Source organism: Neofelis nebulosa, chromosome 2, assembly GCF_028018385.1.
Source record: "Neofelis nebulosa isolate mNeoNeb1 chromosome 2, mNeoNeb1.pri, whole genome shotgun sequence".
Classification (NCBI taxonomy): Eukaryota; Metazoa; Chordata; class Mammalia; order Carnivora; family Felidae; genus Neofelis; species Neofelis nebulosa.
Genome location: NC_080783.1, coordinates 204,990,373 through 205,012,233, shown reverse-complemented (window position 1 = coordinate 205,012,233; position 21,861 = coordinate 204,990,373). Strand labels below are relative to the sequence as shown.

The following is a 21,861-nucleotide window of genomic DNA, read 5'->3' as shown; positions in this document are numbered from 1 at the left end:
AGATGAGAATGTTCTGGTGATGGCTGCACAACAATGTGAATGTACTTAATACCACTATACACTTAAAAAATGGTTAAAACGAGGGGTGCCTGGGTGGCTCCGTTGGTTAAATGTCCAACTTCGGATCAGGTGATGAGCTCACAGTTCGTGGGTTTGAGCCCCTCATCGGGCTCTGTGCTGACAGCTCGGAGCCTGGGGTCTGCTTCAGATTCTGTGTCTCCCTCTCTCTCTGCCCCCTTCTGCTCACTCTCTCTCTCAAAAATAAATAAAACATTAAAAAATATATTTATTGGTTAAAATGGCTACATTTTATGGTATGTTTATTTTGACACAATAAAAAATCTGGGGCGCCTGGGTGACTCAGTTAAGTCTCTGACTTTGGCTCAGGTCATGATCTCACGATTTGTGGGTTCAAGCCCCACATCGGGCTCTGTGCTGACAGCTCAGAGCCTGGAGCCTGCTTCGGATTCTGTGTCTCCCTCTCTCTCTCTGCCCCTCCCCTGCTCCCATTCTGTCTCTTTCTGTCTTTCAAAAATGAATAAACGTTAAGAATTCTTTTTTAAATAATAAAATAAATCTATATAGGAACTTCACTGAATAAGAATAACCATCAAATGTGAAATACACAACGCTCACTCATCTGTCTTACATATCTGGTAAATCTTACTCCACTCAGCCTGATGAAATATCTTTTTTCTTATGCTGAAAAAAAAGGCTAAAATGGCACATGCTGTTACACACTATCTTCTCACAATAAAAGAAAGTTAGACAAAAGAACAAAGTGCTGACACAGGTACAGGTGAGAGGCTGGAGCGATAGTTGCACGAATGCCTCCCTTTCAGAGCTGCTTCCGCACTACCCTTGGGGTGGGGCCAGGCAGTCGAGACGCCTCCGACCTCAGGTCTTGGCTCTTTTCAGGCCAGCCCTCAGGCCTCCAAGGAAAACCGGACTCATGAGAGTTGAAGAAATTTGAGCCCCTTCCTCCGCTCCAGGGTCTTACCACACTGAACTCTTGTGGAAGGTCCTAAAGGGCTGCTGCATTTCTTAATTCCAGGGAGTTCCATTCACACTGTCAGCTGGGTACCTCCTGGGGTTGTACAGAGCACAACCTGGGCAGCTGCACCAGGCAGCTCTGGAGGTATGGATGCACTTCTTACCTTCAGGAAGACGATGCTGGGCTTCTGAAAAGCCAGGCCCAAGGAATTGTGCCTGAGAGTGAAGCTGACCAAGTAGCCTAGGCTTTGCAGTGTTAAAAATATGGGGTTACGAGATCCTACATCCGACATCCTGCTGAGCCCTCTTCAACGTAGATTCTGCCGGAGACCTCTTCGTTCCTCAACCCTTGCTGTTTGCCTTGACCTTGGATGCCCTCTGTTACCACAGACACCGTTGGACCACTGGGATTCTTGTGTTCTCTGGAGCCTTGAGGTTCCTCAAAGGTGCCTCAGTGCTGCCTCAGGAGTGAGGTGGGCTGGGAAGGGAAGCCTCTGCTCTTCTAAGGTTTATATTTGGAATTCCCAAAAATTTGGTCCAAAGGGATTTCCTGGCCTTTATTTTTTAAATGCAGTTTGAACCTTTCTGTTCCAGATCAACTTACCCTGGATTCGACCCCACCCTGCCTGACAACTGAGTGGCCTGGCAGTGGGCACAGGGGATGGGGAACGTGAGCCCCAACCTGCTGTCTGTTGGGGTCAGATTTCAGTGGGAGGGAAAGGTGTGGGGGAGGGAAGGCTGGGAAGGGTGTAAACTCTAGAGCTTAAGGGGCTGCCTGCAACCGGAACGAATCTCCCCACGCCCAACCCTAGTCCTGGCCACGGGGCTCTCACCTGCGCAGCCACAGTAGCCCTGAAGCTGGTCTCTCGACATCCTCTTGCCCCCCTTACAACCCATTTGCCACACAGAAGCCCAGGGGAACCCTTTCAAAAACTCACAGCTGATATCATAGCTCCCCGCTTCTGACCCTCTAATGGCTTCCAATTACTTTCAGTATAAAGCCAAACTCCTCACTCTGGCCTCCCAGCCCCCCACCCTGCCACATCGGCCCCTGCCTTCCTTCTGACCTAGTATCATGCCACACTCCAGTTCACTGAAGCCCCCCACTGCACAGCTTCTTTCTCTTCCTTAAATACACCTGTCACTCCCACCACAGTGCCTTTGCACTGGCCGCTCCCTCCTCCTGGAAGGCTCTTCCTCCTCCAGATTGTCTTACAACTGGTCCTTTTCCCCACCAGTCAGGCCCGGCTCACATATCACATCCTCAGGAAGGCCTCCCCTGACCAGCCCAGCCCAGCAGCTTGTCCCTGCCCTGTAACTCTCTGGCGCATGACCTGATTTCTTTCATTCATAGCACTTATCCAAGTCTATAATTAACTTGTTTGTGTGTTTATAAACACTGTCTGCCTCCATCTCCAGACGATAGATTCCAGAGTATAGGGACCCCTTTGGCCGGTTCACCACTGTTTTCCAGCACCTGGAACAGTGCTCTGGGCCAACACTTGATGAACCTTTGTTGAATGAACGAATGTGAGTTGAGGGAGTTGCCCACAAAGAGATGAAAGGCACACCCACAGGGCCTAGATAGAGCTGAATTGGGTGGGCGACAGGTCCTCTTTGGAAGGCTGGTGACCCTGCCCCTGAGATCGAGAGAGGGAGCTGAGTCAGTGCCTGTCAACTCCCACAACCCAGGCCAACTCATCTCCAGTCATGATGGAGCCCCAGATTCTTCCTGGTGCCCCTCAGTAACCTGCAAACCCCACCACCACATCCTCGGTGTCTATAGGACTCACTAGTAGGGAACCAACACAGGGGAGCCTGGCGCATGCTGCGTGGAAGGAGTCATGATAACAACAGTTTTCACTTGGGGATGCCCACACTGAGTGGTATACTTATTAAGAACAAGCTGCTCCAGAGCCACACTCCGGGGTCAAGTCCTGACACCACCACTCTGTAGCTATGTGACCTTGGGCGAGTAATGGGGATGGCGACAGTACCCATCTCAGAAAGTTTCTGAGACGATTAAAGCACCTAAGAGAATTCTAGTAATGCAGGGTTAGGTAATTTATATAGCTTGCACAGTAAGTGTCAGAATTATCACCAAGCATTATGCATTTATTGTGCATTTAAATGGGTTAGGAACAGCGTTAAGCATTTTGTTACCACATTTATGTGTTTAAAAGTTTCTTTGGAGAGAGAACAGGGGAGGGGCAGAGACAGAGGGAGAGAGAGAATCTCAAGCAGGCTCCGTGCTGTCAGTACTGAGCCTGCAGCCTGGCTCGAACTCACGAACCATGGGATCATGACCTGAGCCGAAATCAAGAGTTGGGACACTTAACTGACTCAGCCATCCAGGCACCCCTTATTACCCCATTTAATTCTTATAAGGACCTTGAAAGGGGGTCATAATTATCCTCATCGTACAGATCAATAGATTGAGGTTCAGAGAGCTGAACTGACTTGCGCAAGGTCATCCAACTAGCAAATGGTAGAATTACACCACAAACCTAGATCTGCCTGCCTTCCAAATTCTTTTCAACACATCTCACTGTGTCCCTAAAAGGCAGAGAGTTTCCCAGAGTCCCCTTACTCAGGTTAGGTTAGGCTGCTTGTTGCATACCCACTGCCCCTTCCTGGCAGGGCGCTCCCAGCCCGCGTCTCTCCCTCCCCTCGGCTAGGAGCCGGCCGGCTGGCTGGAATTCACGCGTCGGTGGCATTTCAGGCAGCCAGGCTCATTTTGCTTTCAGCGCACACGAGTGGGAACTGCGACAAATTGCAGAGAAGGCATCACTGGCGGAGGTGGGGGTGGGGCGTCGGATTTATCAACAGCTTCCTTCTGCTCCCCGGATGTGCCAGCGCCAGACCCAGTCTGTGATCTGACATCACCAAGCCCTTAGAAAAATTCTCCCGCCCCAGGTAGGAGCAGAGGCACCGGGAGGCCTGCTCATTGCTCCTGCGCGCCACCTCGAGGGCACTGCCGTTACTACACCGCCAGGCAAGCCTGACTGTTCCGCAAAAAGTCAATCCAGACACCCGGGTTCTAAGGGCAGCTGATAAAGTGCAAACTTCCTCACTGTCACAGTGGTGCCCTTTGTGCTCTGCCCCCTGATGCCCCAGCTACAGTTCCCAGAGCACCATGCTCACTTACGTTACCACACCTTCGCACGTTCCATTCCCACTGCCCGGGAGACTTGGCTTGTCTACCAGGCAAACTCCTTTTTATTTTTCAGTTCTGAGCACAAATACACTTTCTTCCATGAGGTCTTCTTTGACTTCTCAAGTCATATTGAGACACTCTTCCTATGTCCCCATCGAATGTTATAGCTTTGAAAAACATTTTTTGAAAAAAAAAAAAAAGCACTTGGAAAATAAAAACAGAAAGTATTTTAGTGTCTGCCTCCATGCTAGTGATTAGCTCTATAAAGGCAGAGGTCATGAGTTTAAATCTTTGCCTGGGCTTAGAGGCCACAACTGGTGGACTCCAGATGTGTTTTCTTTGCCCTACTGTGTCTTAGAAAAATAGGAATATGTTGTCAATATTTAAAATTGGGAATTTCATATGAAAATTGAGATGTCCCGCTTTCCTTAAAAAGTCAGAAGACATGGAACACAGAGCCTGCGTTTCCATAAAGCAACAAATAGCTGGGCTGGGCAGTGAGCGCCCCCTTCAGACAGGCAGGTGCTTTCCAGTCTGCCATGGTCTCCACTAGTCACCCACTGGGTGAACACGACCTTGACTCCCGGAGGATGCTAACTTTGCAAGGAAGTGCTCAACATACGTGCTGGAGGGATGGATCGATGGATGGATTAAAGAGAAAGACGAAATAGAGAGGAAGAGAGTGCAGAAAACAGTCCGGGTAGTGGACAAGGTGGATTTACAAGACTCGCTTCTGTCCCTCTGGATTCCCCACCCCCAATACGGAACCAGCAGGAAATAGTGCAACTGCTCTAAGGACAAACATGGTCTGCTTGACTGACCTTCAGAAAAAGAGTGCATCATGGGAGGGAGTCAGGAGACTTCAAGGTCACCAGACAAAGTCAGGGGAGGAGTATGAAGGTATAAATCCTTACACAAACATGAACTGTTTTTATTATAACATCACACCCAGAGCTAGACTAATGATCAGTGTTTCCTTTGGGGACAGAACAATCAATCCTTCATTATGCAAGGCTGTCCTTCGTGTTCTAGGACATTAAACATCTTTGGCTCCTGCCTACAAAATGCCGCGGCACTCCTCCCTCTCTCCCATTGCAGACTGAATGTTTGTGTCCTCCATAAATTCGCATGTTGATGCCCTAACCCCCAATGTGATAGAATTTGGAGGTGAGGCCTTTGAGAGGTAATTAGGTTTAGATGAGGGTGGGGGCCCCATGATAGGATCACTGTCCTTACAAGAAGGAGAGAAATGTGTGTGTGTGTGTGTGTGTGGTGCAGAGGCAGTGAGAAGGTGGCCGTCTGCAAGCCAGGAATAGGGCCCTCATCAGGAACTGAGTTGGCCCACACCTTGATCTTGGTCTTCCCTTCCTCCAGAATTGTGAGGGATACACGTCTGTTGCTTAAGCCACCTAGTCCATGACATCCTGTTGCAGCACCCCGAACTGAGATCCCCTCCAAGTCAGAGTGACAAAAGTGTTCCACAAGTTTCTAAATGACTCTCCATCGAGAACCACTGGTGTAGAACCAGGATGGCGCCGGAGCCTCCGTTCTTAGACCTCACTCATGGAAGACAATGCCAGGGGACCACACGACTCTTTTCTTCAGAGGCAGGATGGGGCCTCAGACACACTCCCAAGCAGCACTCACCAGAGCCTCCACTCATCAGCTGGCCCCCGGCAGCCATTTTGGAACAGAGCAAACAGCAGCCCCCATCAACATCTCGGGTCTGTTTAATCTCCAGAAAGCCTTAAATGACCTAATTTTTGTGCCTCTTTTCTTTCCAGTGTCAGTCTCACTGGCACATTAGGTCTAATAATGGAGCGGCTCCCCATAGCCTCCTAGGAGCCAACACCCTTACCATATCCTAACCCGGTTGCCCCAGCATCCAGTATGGCCCCTGGACACTAATCATTTGCTTTGATCCACCTCTAAGCCACCTCTCCCTGCTCTGACCTCGGACCTCCCCCCAGAACACAGCTCACACTCCCTCTTTTAGCCAGTCTCTCCTTAGCAATCTCATTCAGGTTTGTGGTTTCAGATACTAGATACATGCTAATTACTCTGAAACTTAGATTCCCAGCCCAAGACATTCTTCCTGAATTCTAGCTTAGTATAACCTAACTGCCCATTCAACTTCTCCACCTGAATGACTAGGACACCCCTCAAACCCAGCGCATCCAAACCTGAGCTCTGCATCTCCCGCCGTAGCCTGATTTCACACCGTCTTCCCCGTTCCAACTAAGGGCAACTCCGTCCTCGGTGGTGCTCAAGCGAAAAGACTTGGAGCCATCATCTTGACTCTTCATCCTGATATCTGCATGGCTAATTCCTTCATCTCTTTGAAGGGTTTGCTCATGAGGACTCTCCTGACCACCTTGATGACCATCTTTCTCAACCTCCCTCACTCTGCTGTTTTCCATAGCGCCGGTCACATATTTACTTATGTATTACCTGTCACTCCTTATTAGAACATAGGCCTCATGACCACAGCGATTTTCCTTTTGCTCACAGCTATATCCATGGACAGGAACCTAGAACAGTTCCTGGCACATAGCCACCCCTCAACAAATATTTGATGAATAAATAACTCGATGATTTATGCTATTTTGGGTAACCAAACCCAGAGATCACACTCCAGTTATAGACTTTCAAGACCCCTGTCCTCACTGGATTCAATCTGACCTTGAGAATGTTCCCCAGGCAGTGATGGGGCAACAGTGACTGGTCAGCCACCCCAGTGAAGGAGCCCTATCTCTGATTCAGGGGCCCACTTGCTGCGTGGGTCCTAGAATTTGGAAGCAACATAATGTATGAAGTTTCCTCCTTTCTCCTGCCCTGGGCTTCCTCCATGGAAGCAGAGAGAGGGACACATGCTGAACAGAACCTCTGGGATGGAGAAACCCACGGCTTCCTTTACCTTTCCATCGATGGCCTTTTTGGAGAGGAGGTGGCTGATGACTTGGAGTCCACAGAGTCTCTCCTGAAAGAACAGAAATTGGAGATGAGATTCTCTTGAAGGCTAGCCCCACTACTGAGCTAGAGAGCTCAGAGGCTGGGGAGAAAGCTTCCGGAAGCCAGGCCTGCCGGGATGAGGATGAGCTGCCTGGAGAGGAAGCTCCAGGGGGCGTGGGTTGGTCACCTGCACCTACCCTCCATCAAACGAAGCAATCAAGGGAAGGAAGCCTAGTATGTACCAGATACGTTACCTGTGTTATGCCATGTATTACTAATAATTAAAAAGATTTTAGGGGTGTCTGGGTGGCTCAGTCGGTTGAGCGTCTGACTCTTGGTTTTGGCTCAAGTTGTGATCCCAGGGCCATGGGATCAAGCCCCGCTTGAGATTCTCTCTCCCTCTTCCCCTCTCCCCCATTCGCGCGCTCTCTCTCTAAAAAAATAAATAAGTAAACACTTTTTAGTTTTTTGTGTTTTTTTTTGTTTTTTTTTTTTTTTTAGTAAACACTTTTTAGTTTTAAGCAATCTCTATATCCAAAGTGGAGTCTGAACTCACAACCCCGAGGTCAACAGTCCCATGTTCTACAGACTGAGCCGCCCAGGTGCCCCACCCCCTTTTTTTGGTATTACTAATTATTAATAAGTAATTCTCAGCAGGCTCCCTTCCTTCTTGCTATTAGGCAGGCGGGCCTTGGCTAGCTGCAGTCCACGGACACTGGAATTCCCGGGATTGCCTATTCTCACGAGGAGCTGGATCAGCTTCAGACTCCCCTGTGGGCACCTTACTTAGGAGAAGGAGAGGAGGGGCACATGGGCCTTGGAGACGGAAGAGCTGTGTTAAAATGGCAAGTGAAAAAGGGCACAAAATTAGGTGTATACTGTTTCTAAAGTCACACAGGAAAACCAATGCCTAGGAGAAAAAAAAAATTGAAAGAAAATACAACCTTGGCTGGCTCAGTGGGTACAGCATGCGACTCGACCTCAAGCCCCTCGTTGGGTGTAGAGATTACTTAAAAAATAAATAAATATCAGGGTGCCTGGGTGGCTCAATCGGTTAAGGGGTTAACTTCCGCTCAGGTCACAATCTCACGGTTGGTTCGTGCGTTTGAGCCCCGCATCAGGCTCTGTGCTGACAGCTCAGAGCCTGGAGCCTGCTTCGGATTCTGTGTCTTCTCTCTCTGTTCCTCCCCCCAGCTCGCATCCTCTTTCTCTCTTTCTCTCAAAACTAAATAAAGATAAAAACACGTCTTTAAAAAAAAAAGAAAATACAACCAGGGTTATGTTAGGCTGATGGGATCAGAGGTGAAAATTTGTTTCTATTTTCCAAAATGCATGTAGCTACATTCTTTTTATGATGTCTAATATATTTCCCCCTTTTATTGGTTTTATATAAAAAAATTTAACATTTATTTATTTTTGAGAGAGAGAGAGAGACAGAGAGCGAGTGGGGGAGGGGCAGAGAGAGAGAGGGAGACACAGAATCCAAAGCAGGTTCCAGGCCTCCGAGCTGTCAGCACAGGGCCCGATGGGGGGCTTGAACTCACGAACTGCGAGATCATGACCTGAGACGAAGTTGGCTGCTTAACCAACTGAGCCACCCAGGTGCCCTGCTTTTATTGGTTTTATAAAATTAATGTCTGAAATTGGAACTCCCACTGCCCATCTCACTTAGCCACACTTCCTTTTTTAAAAAAAAAAATAATAATAATATCTACACCCAACGTGGGGCTGCAACTCTCCACCCACAGATCAAGAGTCACATGCTCTTCTGACTGAGCCAGCCAGGTGACCCCTCTCCAGCCCACTAACAGACCCTGGTGTCCTTCCCTTCCTTGTCTCACTCCCTCACTCCTTGGTCTGCATTTCCTGAAATCACTTCCCAGGTAAGCCCCTTGCACTTGAATCTGTCTCAGGCTCTGCTCCTGGGGAATCCAATCTCATCTATTCATTGGCTTATCCCAAGCGAATAAGAGAGTGCCTAGCACAGAGTGGGTGCTCTATCAATATTTGTTGCCAGATAACGTGAAGTCAAACAATACAGAAATATAAAAACTAAAAGTGGGAAAAGAAAGCTCCCCCGAGGTAACAAGTATTAAGTTTAGCGTCATTCCTTGCAGTTCATTTTCCATGTGCGTAAAGCCTATACAACAGTTATCGTTCTGAAAAGGGAGGCAATGACATGAGTTGCAATCCCAGTCTTCTCTGAGTATAGGTTCCCTCCCCTGTCAACGGGGAGGAAAGCATCTGCGTCCAGGGGCTGGCTGGGAAGAGGACATTTATGTCCCTACAGCAGCTCCCAGAACAAAAAAGTCCTGGGGCGCCTGAGTGGCTCAGTTGGTTAAGTGCCCGACTCTTGGTTTCGGTTCAGGTCATGATCTCATGGTTTATGAGTTCGAGCCCTGCACTGGGCTCTGTGCTGACAGCATGGAGCCTGCTTGGGATTCTCTCTCTCCCTCCCTCTCTCTCTCTGCCCCTCCCCTTGCTTGCACCATCTCTCTCTCTCTCAAAAGAAATAAATAAACATAAAGAAGAAGAAGAACAAAGAACCCTCCATGCTCCATAGTCCTAGGCTGTCTGATTTCTCATTTTCCAGAGTGTGCAATGTTCCTGCATGGATTTACAGCTTCCTCCTCGTCCTCCAGGTGGTGTGGGAGACAGTGGATGAGGCAGCTTCAGGGGTTGGGTCTGATTATCCCGTGGACAAGACCCATCCAGCTCCAGACCTTCACCCCTGCTTAAACACGGGGGGAAGAGGTAGAGAGGGAGAGGAGAGACCCTTCTTCACACGCCCCTCTGGTCCCTCACTGAACCCCGGAAGTTTCTCTCTGGCGTTCCTCCCCGAATGCCCACGGGGATGGACAGGTGCAGGCCAGACCGGGAAGCTGGAATTCGAAAGAAGGGAAGCCATGAGCCTCAACCCCCAAGACTCCTCCCATTCTGGCCCTTCTTCATCGCTTCATTTTGAGAGCAAATGCTCGAGATTGCTTCTTTTTTAGAGAAACATTCTGCAGTTATGGCAAATGAGCGTTATGAAAAGTATTCAGGAACAAGAAAAATGCTTAGGATACAATAGGAAGGGAAATAAACAGGGAGGTCATAGGTCATAGTTTGTACACTTTCCCTACAGGAACGGAAAAACAATGCGTGCAAGTAGCTCGGGACCGGAAGAGAAGATGTCTGACAGCCATTTTGGTTGATGGAAGAGGCACACTGTGGACAAATATTTTCCATTTTTCTTTTAAACGTCACCAATGTGGTTAGTGTTTACATAATAAATAATCAGAATGAATCCTCATTAAGGAAACTAAAACAAAAAAGTTCACCAATAGAGTTGAAATTAATTCAACTGCCGACTTAATTTTCCCCACAAGGTGGGGAGACCACCTCCCCATTTCCCACTCAGCCTCAGCAACAGCTTCATTCACAGCGAAAAGTGAACCAGCATTAACAGCTTAATGTCCCAGGAAAGTGGTCAAGATGTTGTCAAATGGAAAATGCTGGTTACAAAACTGTCTATATAGTGCCCTTCCAATGTACATTTATAGGTTCAAGAGATGAGAAAGATACACATCAAAATGTTAATGGTGGTTATTTCTGTTCTTTTGTGTTTGAGTTTCTAAACTTTTTTTTTTAATGTTTATTTTTGAGAGAGAAAGAGAGAGCAAGTGGGGAAGGGGCAGAGAGAGAGGGAGACACAGAATCCAAAGCAGGTTCAGGCTCTGAGCTGTCAGCACAGAGCCTGACGCGGAGCTTGAACTCACAAGCCATGAGATCATGACCTGAGCCGAAGTCAGATGTTCAACCAACTGAGCCACCCTAGTTTCTAAACTTTTTATAGTACACATGCCTTCCTGTTGAAATAAATATATGTAGGCAGAAAGGTTACAAAATAATATACAGAGCATACTTCCATGTTATTGATATAATAAGTCTTTTATGGGTAGTGATGACCCATACAAAAAAGTCTGGTGGTTCAGTCGGTTGAGCGTCCGACTTCGGCTCAGATCATGATCTCACGGTCCGTGAGTTTGAGCCCCACGTCAGGCTCTTGTGCTGACAGCTCGGAGCCTGGAGCCTGCTTCGGATTCTGTGTCTCCCTCTCTCTCTGCCCCTCCCCCGCTCATGCTCTCTCTCTCTCTCTCTCTCTCCGTCAAAAAAAAAATAAACATTAAAAAAAATTTTTTTAAGTCTTGAAGGGTACAAATGATTACATAAATGATATTTGTATTTAAACACACGATGATTATACATAATTATATGTGCTTGTCTCTAGACGATGGATTTTTTACTTTCTTATTTGTATTTTTTTTCATTTCTTTTTTTAACGTTTATTTATTTTTGAGACAGAGAGAGACAGAGCATGAACGGGGGAGGGTCAGAGAGAGAGGGAGACACAGAATCGGAAACAGGCTCCAGGCTCTGAGCAGTCAGCACAGAGCCCGACGCGGGGCTCGAACTCACGGACCGCGAGATCGTGACCCGAGCCGAAGTCGGACGCTCAACCGACTGAGCCACCCAGGCGCCCCTCTTATTTGTATTTTTAAAACTTTCTACAGTGAGCAAGTAAAAACCTGTATAATAAAATAAATATAACACAAAATAGTTAAATTAAAACATTAAATATAATTAGAATGTATTACAAATAAAACATTTTATTGTTAAGAAGAAAGAAACCTGAGAAAATAATGACTATTTTTCAGGTCACACTACTCAGTCTCAGAGACTGGGTGGGGGGGAGGGGTGTAAGTGACCAAGTCCAGCCCAGGACTTGGCTTTCTGCTCTCCACATGTCTCCTCTCCCATACTTGTCATCCTTGTAGTTCTTTAAAAAAAAAATCGCTGTAATGATCTTTAGTGGGATTCAGGGATGGAGCAAAAGGAAACACATGTGCTCAGGCTGCTATCTTTACCCAGATGTTTTCATGGCCTATTCTACAGGTTAGTCCCATATCCCATTTGGTATCCTTTCCCAAAGGTCCAGCCCCTAGTCGTTCAATTTCATCCCATGAGACCCCTCTCCGTCCTGGTCCTTCATTAGCTAAGGTGCTAAGAACCACATGTGACCAGACCAGCCTGAGCATGAACACAGGAAGTGCTGATACAGTTGGCCTAGCAATATGCAGTCAGCGTTAACTCCGCACTGGGCACCGTGGGGCTCCAGGGGTCCCTGCCAGCCAAACTTCTAGCCCCTTTGCAAAAACAGAACACGCCATACGAAAAGTGAAATGTCAGGATTTCTCCAAGTGGCACAAAATTGCAAAATGAGCAAAATGAAAGTAACAAACATAAAAAAGTTTACAGAAACATCTGACAAGTATTTCACTTTAGAAAGACCAGAGGGGTGCTTGGGTGGCCTAGTTGGTTAAGCGTCCGACTTCGGCTCAGGTCATGATCTCACAGCTCAGGAGTTCAAGCCCCCTGTCAGGCTCTGCGTTGACGGCTCAGAGCCTGGAGCCTGCTTCGGATTCTGTGTGTGTGTGTGTGTGTGTGTGTGTGTGTCTCTCTGCCCCTCCCCCACTTGCTCTGTCTCTCTGTCTCTCTCAAAAATAAAAACACACAAAAAGGGGCGCCTGGGTGGCTCAGTCGGTTAAGCGTCCGACTTCGGCTCAGGTCACGATCTCGCGGTCCGTGAGTTCAAGCCCCGCGTCGGGCTCTGGGCCGATGGCTCAGAGCCTGGAGCCTGCTTCCGATTCTGTGTCTCCCCCTCTCTCTGACCCTCCCCCGTTCATGCTCTGTCTCTCTCTGTCTCAAAAATAAATAAACGTTAAAAAAAAATTAAAAAAAAAAAAAACACAAAAAAAATTAAAAAAAAAACCCATACACCAAAATATCAAGCGATTATCTTTAGGTGGGGGGAATGTGGGTGATTTTTCCCTTACTTCTCTATATTTTCCATTATTTCCACGACAGATTTTTATCACTCTTACTTGTTTACTTTTTTTTTTTAATTTAAATTTTTTTTTCAACGTTTTTTATTTATTTTTGGGACAGAGAGAGACATAGCATGAACGGGGGAGGGGCAGAGAGAGAGGGAGACACAGAATCGGAAACAGGCTCCAGGCTCTGAGCCATCAGCCCAGAGCCTGATGCGGGGCTCGAACTCACGGACCGTGAGATCGTGACCTGGCTGAAGTCGGACGCTTAACCGACTGCGCCACCCAGGCGCCCCCTTGTTTACTTTTTTAAATGCTATTATTTGTTTTGATCTCAAAAGCGATATGGGATCATTGTGAAAAGAAACCCAACAATACAGATTTTACAATTTTATTGTACAAAGTAGACTATGAGGCTCTTCTTAATTATAATCACAGATATATTTTTGTGTTTAAAAAAATTTAAAGTTTTTATTTATTTTTGAGACAGAGAGAGACAGAGCATGAATGGGGGAGGGGCAGAGAGAGAGGGAGTCACAAATTCCAAAGCAGGCTCCAGGCTCTGAGCTGTCAACACAGAGCCCGACGCGGGGCTCAAACTCATGGACTGTGAGATCATGACCTGAGCCGAGGTCGGATGCTCAACCGACTGAGACACCCCGGCACCCCTAAAAAAAATTTTTTTAATGCTTATTTATTTGAGAGAGGGAGAGGAGATAGAGAGTGCGCACAAGCAGGGGAGGGGCAGAGACAGAGGGAGATAAAGTATCGTAAGCAGGCTCTGCAATGTCAGCAGCGTCCATTGCGGGCCTTGAACCCACAAACCGTGAGATCATCACCTGAGCCAAAATCAAGAGTCAGACGCTTAGCCGACTGAGCCACCCAGGCACCCTGATATATTTTCGTTTTTTAAAAAATAGTTTCGGGTACCTGAGTGGCTCAGTCGGTTAAGCGTCTGACTCTTGGTTTCGGCTCAGGTCATAACCTCACAACTCGTGAGGCCGAGGTCCACATCGGGCTCTGCACTGGCGCCATGGAGTGTGCTTGGGATTCTCTGTCTCTCTCTCTCAGCTTCTCTCTCACTTGTTCTGTCTCTCTCTTTCAAAAGTAAATTAAAAAATCTTAAAAAAATTTTTTTTAAAGTTTCATTTTTTTTTTCTTCTGTAAAAATTAGTACGTATTTATTGGAAAAAATGAGAAAGACAGCAATTAACAAGAAGGAAAAAAAACCTCTCAATCCTACCACCCAGATATAATCACTATTAGCACCCTAGTATATATCCTTCCCGTCTTTGTTCCTATACATGCACGCAAAATTCACTTAATTTTTTAACTTTTTTTTTTTTAAGTAAACTCTACATCCAACGTAGGACTCAAAGTCACGACCCCAAGATCAAGAGTCACATGCCCTTCTGACTGAGCCAGCCAGGTGCCTCTCACTTTCTTAATTTTTATAAAAATGGGGTCATACTATATATACTATATCATACATAGAGATTCTCGTAATACTTAGTGAACATTTTCCCACGTCATTAAATATTTTTCTATCCAGCCCTGCCTCTCCACGGGCTTTTTGAACATAGTAGGTGGTTTTTCAGTATGTGGGATTCTTCTGTGCACGGAAGGACATCTTGCCCCACAGCTATTTTCACAGCCCAAACTGGGGGTAACCTGGAGGAGGTATGTCTCCCTCTGGGTGAGATCTTCCTTCCATAGCATCATTCCCTAAAGTGTTTTCTGTAAAACACTTGTTTTATAGGATTATAACAAACATTCATTTAAAAGGGGTTCAGAGATTAAAGATGTTTCAGAAACGACAGTAAAAAATATTACACATATATAGTGTTTATGCTTTAATCTGGTTCTTTTTTTTTTTTTTTTTTTTTTTTAGTAATGTCTACACCCAGTGTGGGGCTTGAACTCACCACCCAAGATCAAGAATTGCATGCTCTTCGACTCAGCCAGCTAGGAGCTCAGTTCTGGTTCAGAACTCAGAACTCAGTTCTCAGTTCAGATCTGGTTAATTCCTGAAAATGATTCCTTATAGTGGCTAGCCTGGGTCAAAGGTGTGTTCATTAAAGATGATGATAAATCACAGATGGTATTCTCCATATTACCTACCATTAATTATCTAGTACTACCAGAGACTGTTCAGTATTATCTAATATTGCCTTCTCATCTCTTAGGTGAACACAGGTAGACCCCACCCCCACCCCACCCCCCCCAAGGAATTAAGCGGTCCGGTCAGATAGGGAACAGGTAGGATTTATTTCTACATTGATGAAGGCTTTTATCTACTGTCACGGGTAAGGCATCTGGGTCTATCTGAAAGTCATGCAGTTTGGGGGACCCTGGCTAGGTGGGCAAGGGGGAAGGGGCACAGAGTGGAGAAAAACAACTATTCCTCTCAGCAGAGGTCTGGGGAGGTCTGACAAAGACCGGACTCCCACTGAGCCACATAACAGCTGTGTGATCTTGGGGAAGTCTCTGCTCCCCAACCTTCAGCTTCCTTGTCACGAAATGGAAATGTGGAACAAAGAGCCAACAAAACACCTTGCTTTCTCTATGGTTAAGTAAGCTCCTAGCCCCATTTCCCTGGAACTCTGACAGGGGTGGGGCGGCAGCTGTGTTTCTAGGTAGGCAACACTGTTTCTAGCAAGTGAGCCCTGATTGGTAAATGACATGTAGACAGGAAGGGCTCTGAATGAAATATAAATAATAGGTAGAAAAGCATAGCTTTTGGGCTGCCCCAAGTACGGTGAATCTTGGAGCTGGTCATTGCCCTTGCTGGGATCCTGGCAGCTTTGTCTTCTAACAAAGACCCCCCAACATTGTGGTGTGCGTCATCACCCTGTACCTGGGGAGGGGAGTCTAGGTCTGGACACTGTGTGGTTGGTTCCCTAGTAGACGAGAAACGCCTGGGCCGACCCTGCTGGCCCTGGAGCCCTCTAGGTGAGGCCAGTGCCAGGAATGGCCTGTTTGGGTCTTCTGAGTCTGTCTGCTTGAGCCAAACAAGACCCACGGAGGGGCACTGCAGGAGATGAGAACAACAGCCACCTCCTGGGGGCGTGAGGATCAAACGAGTTATATACACAGAGATGCTGACAGAGGACGTGACACATGCCGGCCCCCTTCTCTCCACCCCAGGAAAAAATACCTGTCTTTGGGATCTTCCCGTTTTTTCCTTGGTGGAGAAAGGCCTGCCTCTGGCTTCCAATCAGAACAGTTAAGCCCTTTTTCTTTCTTCGCTTTGTCTCTCTCCTCTCTTTTTTCTCCTTTGGGGGGTCCAGGGGAGTCTGGAAATGAAAGCATGACATTGTTCTCAAAGTCACCTCTGTCTCAGCAGGTCCCCGCGGGACTTGGGGGAGGGAGGAGCAAAGGGCAGGGGCAGGAACAGTCGCCCGTGCCTCCGACACACATGCACACACGCAAGAATACATTTATACCACATGCCATCTGTGTGCAAATCCACGCTCACACAGCGAGACAGAAAGACGTCTGCACACAAATGTGTGTATGTAGACATGTGCTGTATACATCCACGCGCAAGCACACAGAAATACATACACAGATAGGCACACGTACACAAAAACTCACACGTCTACAAATGTCGCATTTGTGTAGACAAACACGGGCATTCCCCACTTACAAGGTCACCTGTCATTTGTCAAGTCATTCAACAAACATACAGAGTGCCTGCTATAGGCCAGGCATGGTCCCCTCCCAGGGACTGGGAGCAAAACACAGCCAGAGTCAAACTTGTCCCCTCTCACCCAGCAGCCGCTTCCAGTTTTTGATGAGGACTTTGGCCAAAGACACCACCTCCTTGTCTGAGCAGTGCTTGCGGACCCCGTTAACGGCGACTCCAATCCTGGTTGTCTGCAAAGCGAGAGGGTCAGGGGCTGGTCTTGGCACGGACACACAGGATGGGCTGCCCTAGCTGGCAAGTCCTGCCCTGGCTCCGCACCCTCTTTCCCCAGCCCCAGCCCCAGCCTCTCCGGGGCCTCAGCCCTAACCCGTGGCTGGGGTCACAGCCCTGGTTGTGGCTCTCCGTGAGGTCCGGTGCCCAAGGCCCAGCCCTGTGCACTGACGGCAGTGGTGGTTTGGGCTGCTGCTGATGACCCCTCACCATTTCCACCTCCTGGTGTCTTTGAGTTCAAGCTTCAGCTTAAGACACAGCTCTGGCTACTACAGCTTGGATCTGTGTTGATTTTTTTCAGGGCCAAGAGCTTCTGGTAATGCTTGGGGGCTGTGGGGGTGACACGGGGAGGATCTAAAACTGGGTGACTTTTCCTTCTCCCTGCATCACTGGCCCCTTGGATCCCACAGCCCCAGGGCCTGAGGAATTGGGGTATTCAAGGAAAGCAAACCGATCTTTCTCACAGACCCAGAGGACCTCCTATGCGTGAAAGGTGCCCTGCCCCCATCTAAATGCCTCAGTCTCCACCCTCAGAGCCCAAGACCTCCGCTGCCCCTGGTCCTCCCCTTAGAAATTCCTCCCAGACTCCACCTTGGAGGTCTCCCCCCGCCCCGTCTTTTACTTCCCCATCCCCAGGCACTGCCCCCGAGGCTTCCCACCCCCGCCCCACCTGGAGTAGCTGGATGGACATCTGACAGCTGTTCAGCTTCTTCAGAAGGTCGAGGGCCCCTTCCTGTGGGAGGCCACAAGGTGAGGACGGAGGACATAGGTTCTGCGCCGGGCCCCTTTCTGACATTGTGTGGTGTCGGTGGGAAAGAGGGGTGCAGGAGGTAGGGGGAGATTGCCCCAGCAACAGGATATAGGGAGACAAGTGGCTGAAGGCCAGGCAAGGGACAGAAAGAGACAGAGAGACAGAGGCAAAAGATTCTGCCCCAGACCAGCTCTCTAACTTCACCTCCCACCACCCAGCTGGCCTCTCGCCCTTCTGAACAGGGCCCAGCCCTAACCGCTCACCCTGACCCCTGCCACTCGTTCTGCTGTTCCTTCTACTGGCCATGCATGCCCATCTCGCCTCTAAGATTAATCACTGTGGCTTCTTGTTACTGCTTCTGTGACTACCTCCTCATCCTCCCGCTTCCTAACTGAGAGCTTCTGCACGGTGAGGGCCATGGCTTTTTTTTTTTTTTTTTTTACAGCTTTATTGAGGTGTAAGTGACATGCAACGAACCGCACGTTTGACGTTTGTGTACGCCCAGGGAACCACCACCACAATCAAGATAAGAACATAACCATCACCCCCCAGTTTCCTTGTGCCCCTTTGTAACCTACCCTCCCTGTACCCCAACCCAGGCCCAGGCCACGACGATTCTGTTTTCTGTCACTTAGAAGCATTTGCATTTTAAAGAATTTCATATAAAGAGTACTGCAATGGGCCTTCTCATCTGGCTTCCTCCACTCAGGGTAACTGAGATTTATCCACGTTGCTGTGTAGATCGATAGTTCTTTTTATTACTGAGTTGTTTTCCATTGTAGAGACGCACCACAATTTGCTTATCCATTCACCTGTTTGTTTTAACTTAAAACGATTTTTTAAAGTTTATTTATCTAAGTGCTCTCTACACCCAACATGGGGCTCGAACTCACAGCCCTGAGATCAAGAATCGCACACTCCTTCGACTGAGTCAGCCAGGCTCCGCCATCCATCCACCTGTTGATGGGACTTGGGCTAGTCTCCAGTTGGGCCTACCACAAATAAAGCTGCCAGGAACATTCATGTACAAGTCCTTGTGTGGACATACGCTCTCATTTCATTTCTCTTGGGTAAGGAGGACTGTTTTAATCTCTGAAACGTCAGGGTTTAGCACACAGCCCAGTGTTTCCTGAGTGAATGAATAAAGCAGAGAGCGGAAGGTGGGAAGGGAGGGGGTGACGGGAGGAAAGGAGCCTCAGATCTGAAAATCTGCTGGCTGTCAGGCCCTGGGCCACCCATGCCCCATTTCAGCCTTCTCTTTCCTGCACCCACTTCCTAGAGGCCAGCCCCGCCCCCTGGCCTGAGATGGGTTCCCTGGGGAGCACCAGCTGACTGTGTCCTGTATGCCCCTTGCCCTGGTCTCACTGTGTGGTTCCAGCAGCCAATGCCCGCCCTGCCAGGCTTCCTTGCCAGGACCACATCCCAAGGGTTGCCCTCTGTCAGCCCTCAGCCTCCCTTGGAACATGGGTTAGCAGTATGTTTCTGGAGGCGTGACCTGTGGATGTGCACGCCTGCGTGTAACCCTGCACGCATGGACCACCAATGAAAGGCTTGCTCTGTGCTGGGCACTGCTCTAAGTATCTCACCTGCATTAGTTCCTTTAACTCTCACACTGGCCCTGCGAGGTAGGTACTGTTACTACTCTCATTCTTACTGAATTATTACCCCATTTTCACAGATGAGCAACCCAAGAAACAGGGAGATTAAATAATTTGCCCAAAGTTACAAGGCATCGAGCTGGGATTCAAACTCAGGCCTTTCAGCTTTAACCTGTGTAAGTATGGACGAAAAGCTGTCTAGATGTGTGTAGTTATGGAATATCAACGTGAGTAGTGTGGTGCCATGTTGGTCAACATTCAACACCCAGCTCTCAAAGGAAAAAAAAAAAACCCGCCTGATTTGTAGGTCAATTTCAAGCTACCAATATGCTGTCACTGAACTAAAAGGAGGCACTAGGAAGAAATGTACCCTATCATGCCGTTATACTAGGATTTCCACCATATTGATATAACAGAACCTCTAGACCATGGAGAGTGAAATGTAGTAAAATAATTAGAAGTGATGACTTTGGAGTGTGTATTACCTTTGTTTTTATTTTTTTTAATTTTTAAATGTCCTTTGTTTTTAATAGGATTTATTTAACTGGAAGCATATCATTTAATTTTTAAAATAATGGCTCTACACAGGGAACATAGTCAATGGTATTTTTAATTTTTTTTATGTTTTATTTTATATTTGAGAGAGAGAGAGAGACAGAGCATGAGCAGGGGAGGGGCAGAGAGAGAGAGACAGAGACAGAGACAGAATCTGAAGCAGGCTCCAGGCTCCAAGCTATCAGCACAGAGCCCGACGTGGGGCTCAAACTCACGAGCAGTGAGATCATGACATGAGCCAAAGTTGGATCACCTTTGCCGAAGGTGCCTGACGCCTAAGCCACCAGGTGCCCCTACTCAATGGTATTTTAACAGCATTTGTATGGTGACAGATGGTAGGTAGCCACACCTGTGGTAAGCACAGCATAGCATAGAGTTGATGAATCACTATGTTGTACACCTGAAACCAAAGTGGCAATGCGCGTCAACGCTAATCAACTAAAAAAAATAAAATAAAATAATGGCTGTATTTAACAACCAGCTTGCAAAATTCCTGAAAAAAATCAACAATGGACATTAAGCGGATTCCAGCTCACCACGGGGTGTGCATCTCTGAATGTCACACTGTACAACTGGGTCATGTTGGAGAATCCCAGGAGCCTCAGTGCAGCCGGACTTGCGAAGCCGTGTGCAAGAGCTGACTTGGGTGTCTGTCTGTGTACAGGGATGGGATATGCAGCGAGCAGTATCTTTAGTCCGTGTGTGGAGCTGTGTAAATGCAGCTCGAAGCACAGTGTGTCTGTTTCTCTCTGTGGGAGATGCCTGTGATGTGAAACTGTGGCTGTTTGCTAAGTCCGTAACTTTGCAAGTATGGGGGTAGCTGTGCTGTGCACGCATGCGTGTCTTTCTGTAAACATACGGGTCCGTGTATCTATCATGTCAGTATCTATCATGTCAGTACCAGTGCCACGACTCACATGCAGTTATGTGTATAGATGCTTGTCTAGCTATTGCTGTGTGTGGCTGTGCGTGTGTGTGGCTATGTTTGTTGCCTGTAATTATGTGTATGCGTAGCTGTGACTGTTTGGTGTATGCCTGAAGCTGCTCCAGTTGGTGCACACGCACAGCGTCTGACAAAAGCCCTGAGAAAGTTGCTGGGACTTCAGTAATTGGCAGTGAACCCCAGGCCTGAGCTGCAACGTGGACTATCCGTCTTCTTACAGGAAGTGTGTCCTCCTCTCTCTAACCACTGCTGGGCGGGCCCACTTTTGCTCCCAGAGCAGTCTCCACCTCCGTCAGCCACAGGCCCAGAGCTCTGTGCCCACCCAGATGCTGCCAAGAGCCCAGGCGCAGACGTGGCTGCAGACGAGCTCTGTGCTACAGAGACCCTGTGGCCAGGCTTGCCTCTTTCCGGGAGACAGCTCTGGGTACTTCCTCAGGAATCCATCCCCCAGGGACACAGTTTCCTCTTCCCATTTCACAGAAGAGGGAATCGAGGCCCAGACAGGGAAGCAGAGTGGTGAGCATAGGGCCATAAAAGGAGCGAGAGGGAACCCAGGGCAGGTGGCTTCCTCCTCAGCCAGAGCTCTACTCCCCAAAACTGCCTTTCCTCAGGTGTCCCGGCCTCCCCCACCCCGCCCCGGAAGCCCAGAATCTCATGGCTCAAGTCTGGAGTCAGCAAGGGACAGGACTGTGATGTGGCATTGAGCTCAGAAGACCCGGGCTGAGCTCCGTCACCCCCAGTTGGGAAAGTGCCCTCTGACTTGAGGCTCAGTTGCACTGGTTTTGGAGGATCCCGGCACGGGCGGGGGGGGGGGGTGGGTGGAGGCTGGGAATGTGTGGGTGAGGGGGTTCCCAGCACTCGGCAGGTTTCTGTGCCCCTCCTGGCTGTGCAAAAGCAGGCGTCATTCTCTAACTCTGACCCAGCACTAGTTCAAGTCCTCCAGGAGGTTTTACATCTCTCCACCCTCACCACTGCCAGCAGAGGCACTCCTGCCCAGGAGACAGATAATCTCGTATCTTTCTTACAGATGAGGAAACTGGTAACTCTGGCCTTTGTATGGACACCAACTCATTGTCTACACCAGGGTAGCTTGACACTCCATGGGACTCTTCCATCTTCC

At 48.3% G+C, this 21,861-nt stretch overlaps 1 protein-coding gene across 2 annotated transcripts in view; it reads right to left on the bottom strand.

Annotated features, from left to right (window-relative positions):
- Window positions 1-21,861, bottom strand: part of TCEA3 (transcription elongation factor A3) — a 38,101-nt gene that overhangs the window by 14,947 nt on the left and 1,293 nt on the right. The window contains exons 2-5 of one of the 2 annotated variants that reach the window (XM_058718674.1): window positions 17,565-17,627; window positions 16,749-16,854; window positions 16,133-16,271; window positions 7,068-7,130 (exon numbers count right to left, since the gene is read on the bottom strand). In XM_058718674.1, coding sequence (XP_058574657.1) covers window positions 7,068-7,130; window positions 16,133-16,271; window positions 16,749-16,854; window positions 17,565-17,627 — 371 coding nt within the window. The remainder of the gene's footprint in view (window positions 1-7,067; window positions 7,131-16,132; window positions 16,272-16,748; window positions 16,855-17,564; window positions 17,628-21,861) is intronic. The other variant, XM_058718675.1, reaches the window with a different exon arrangement.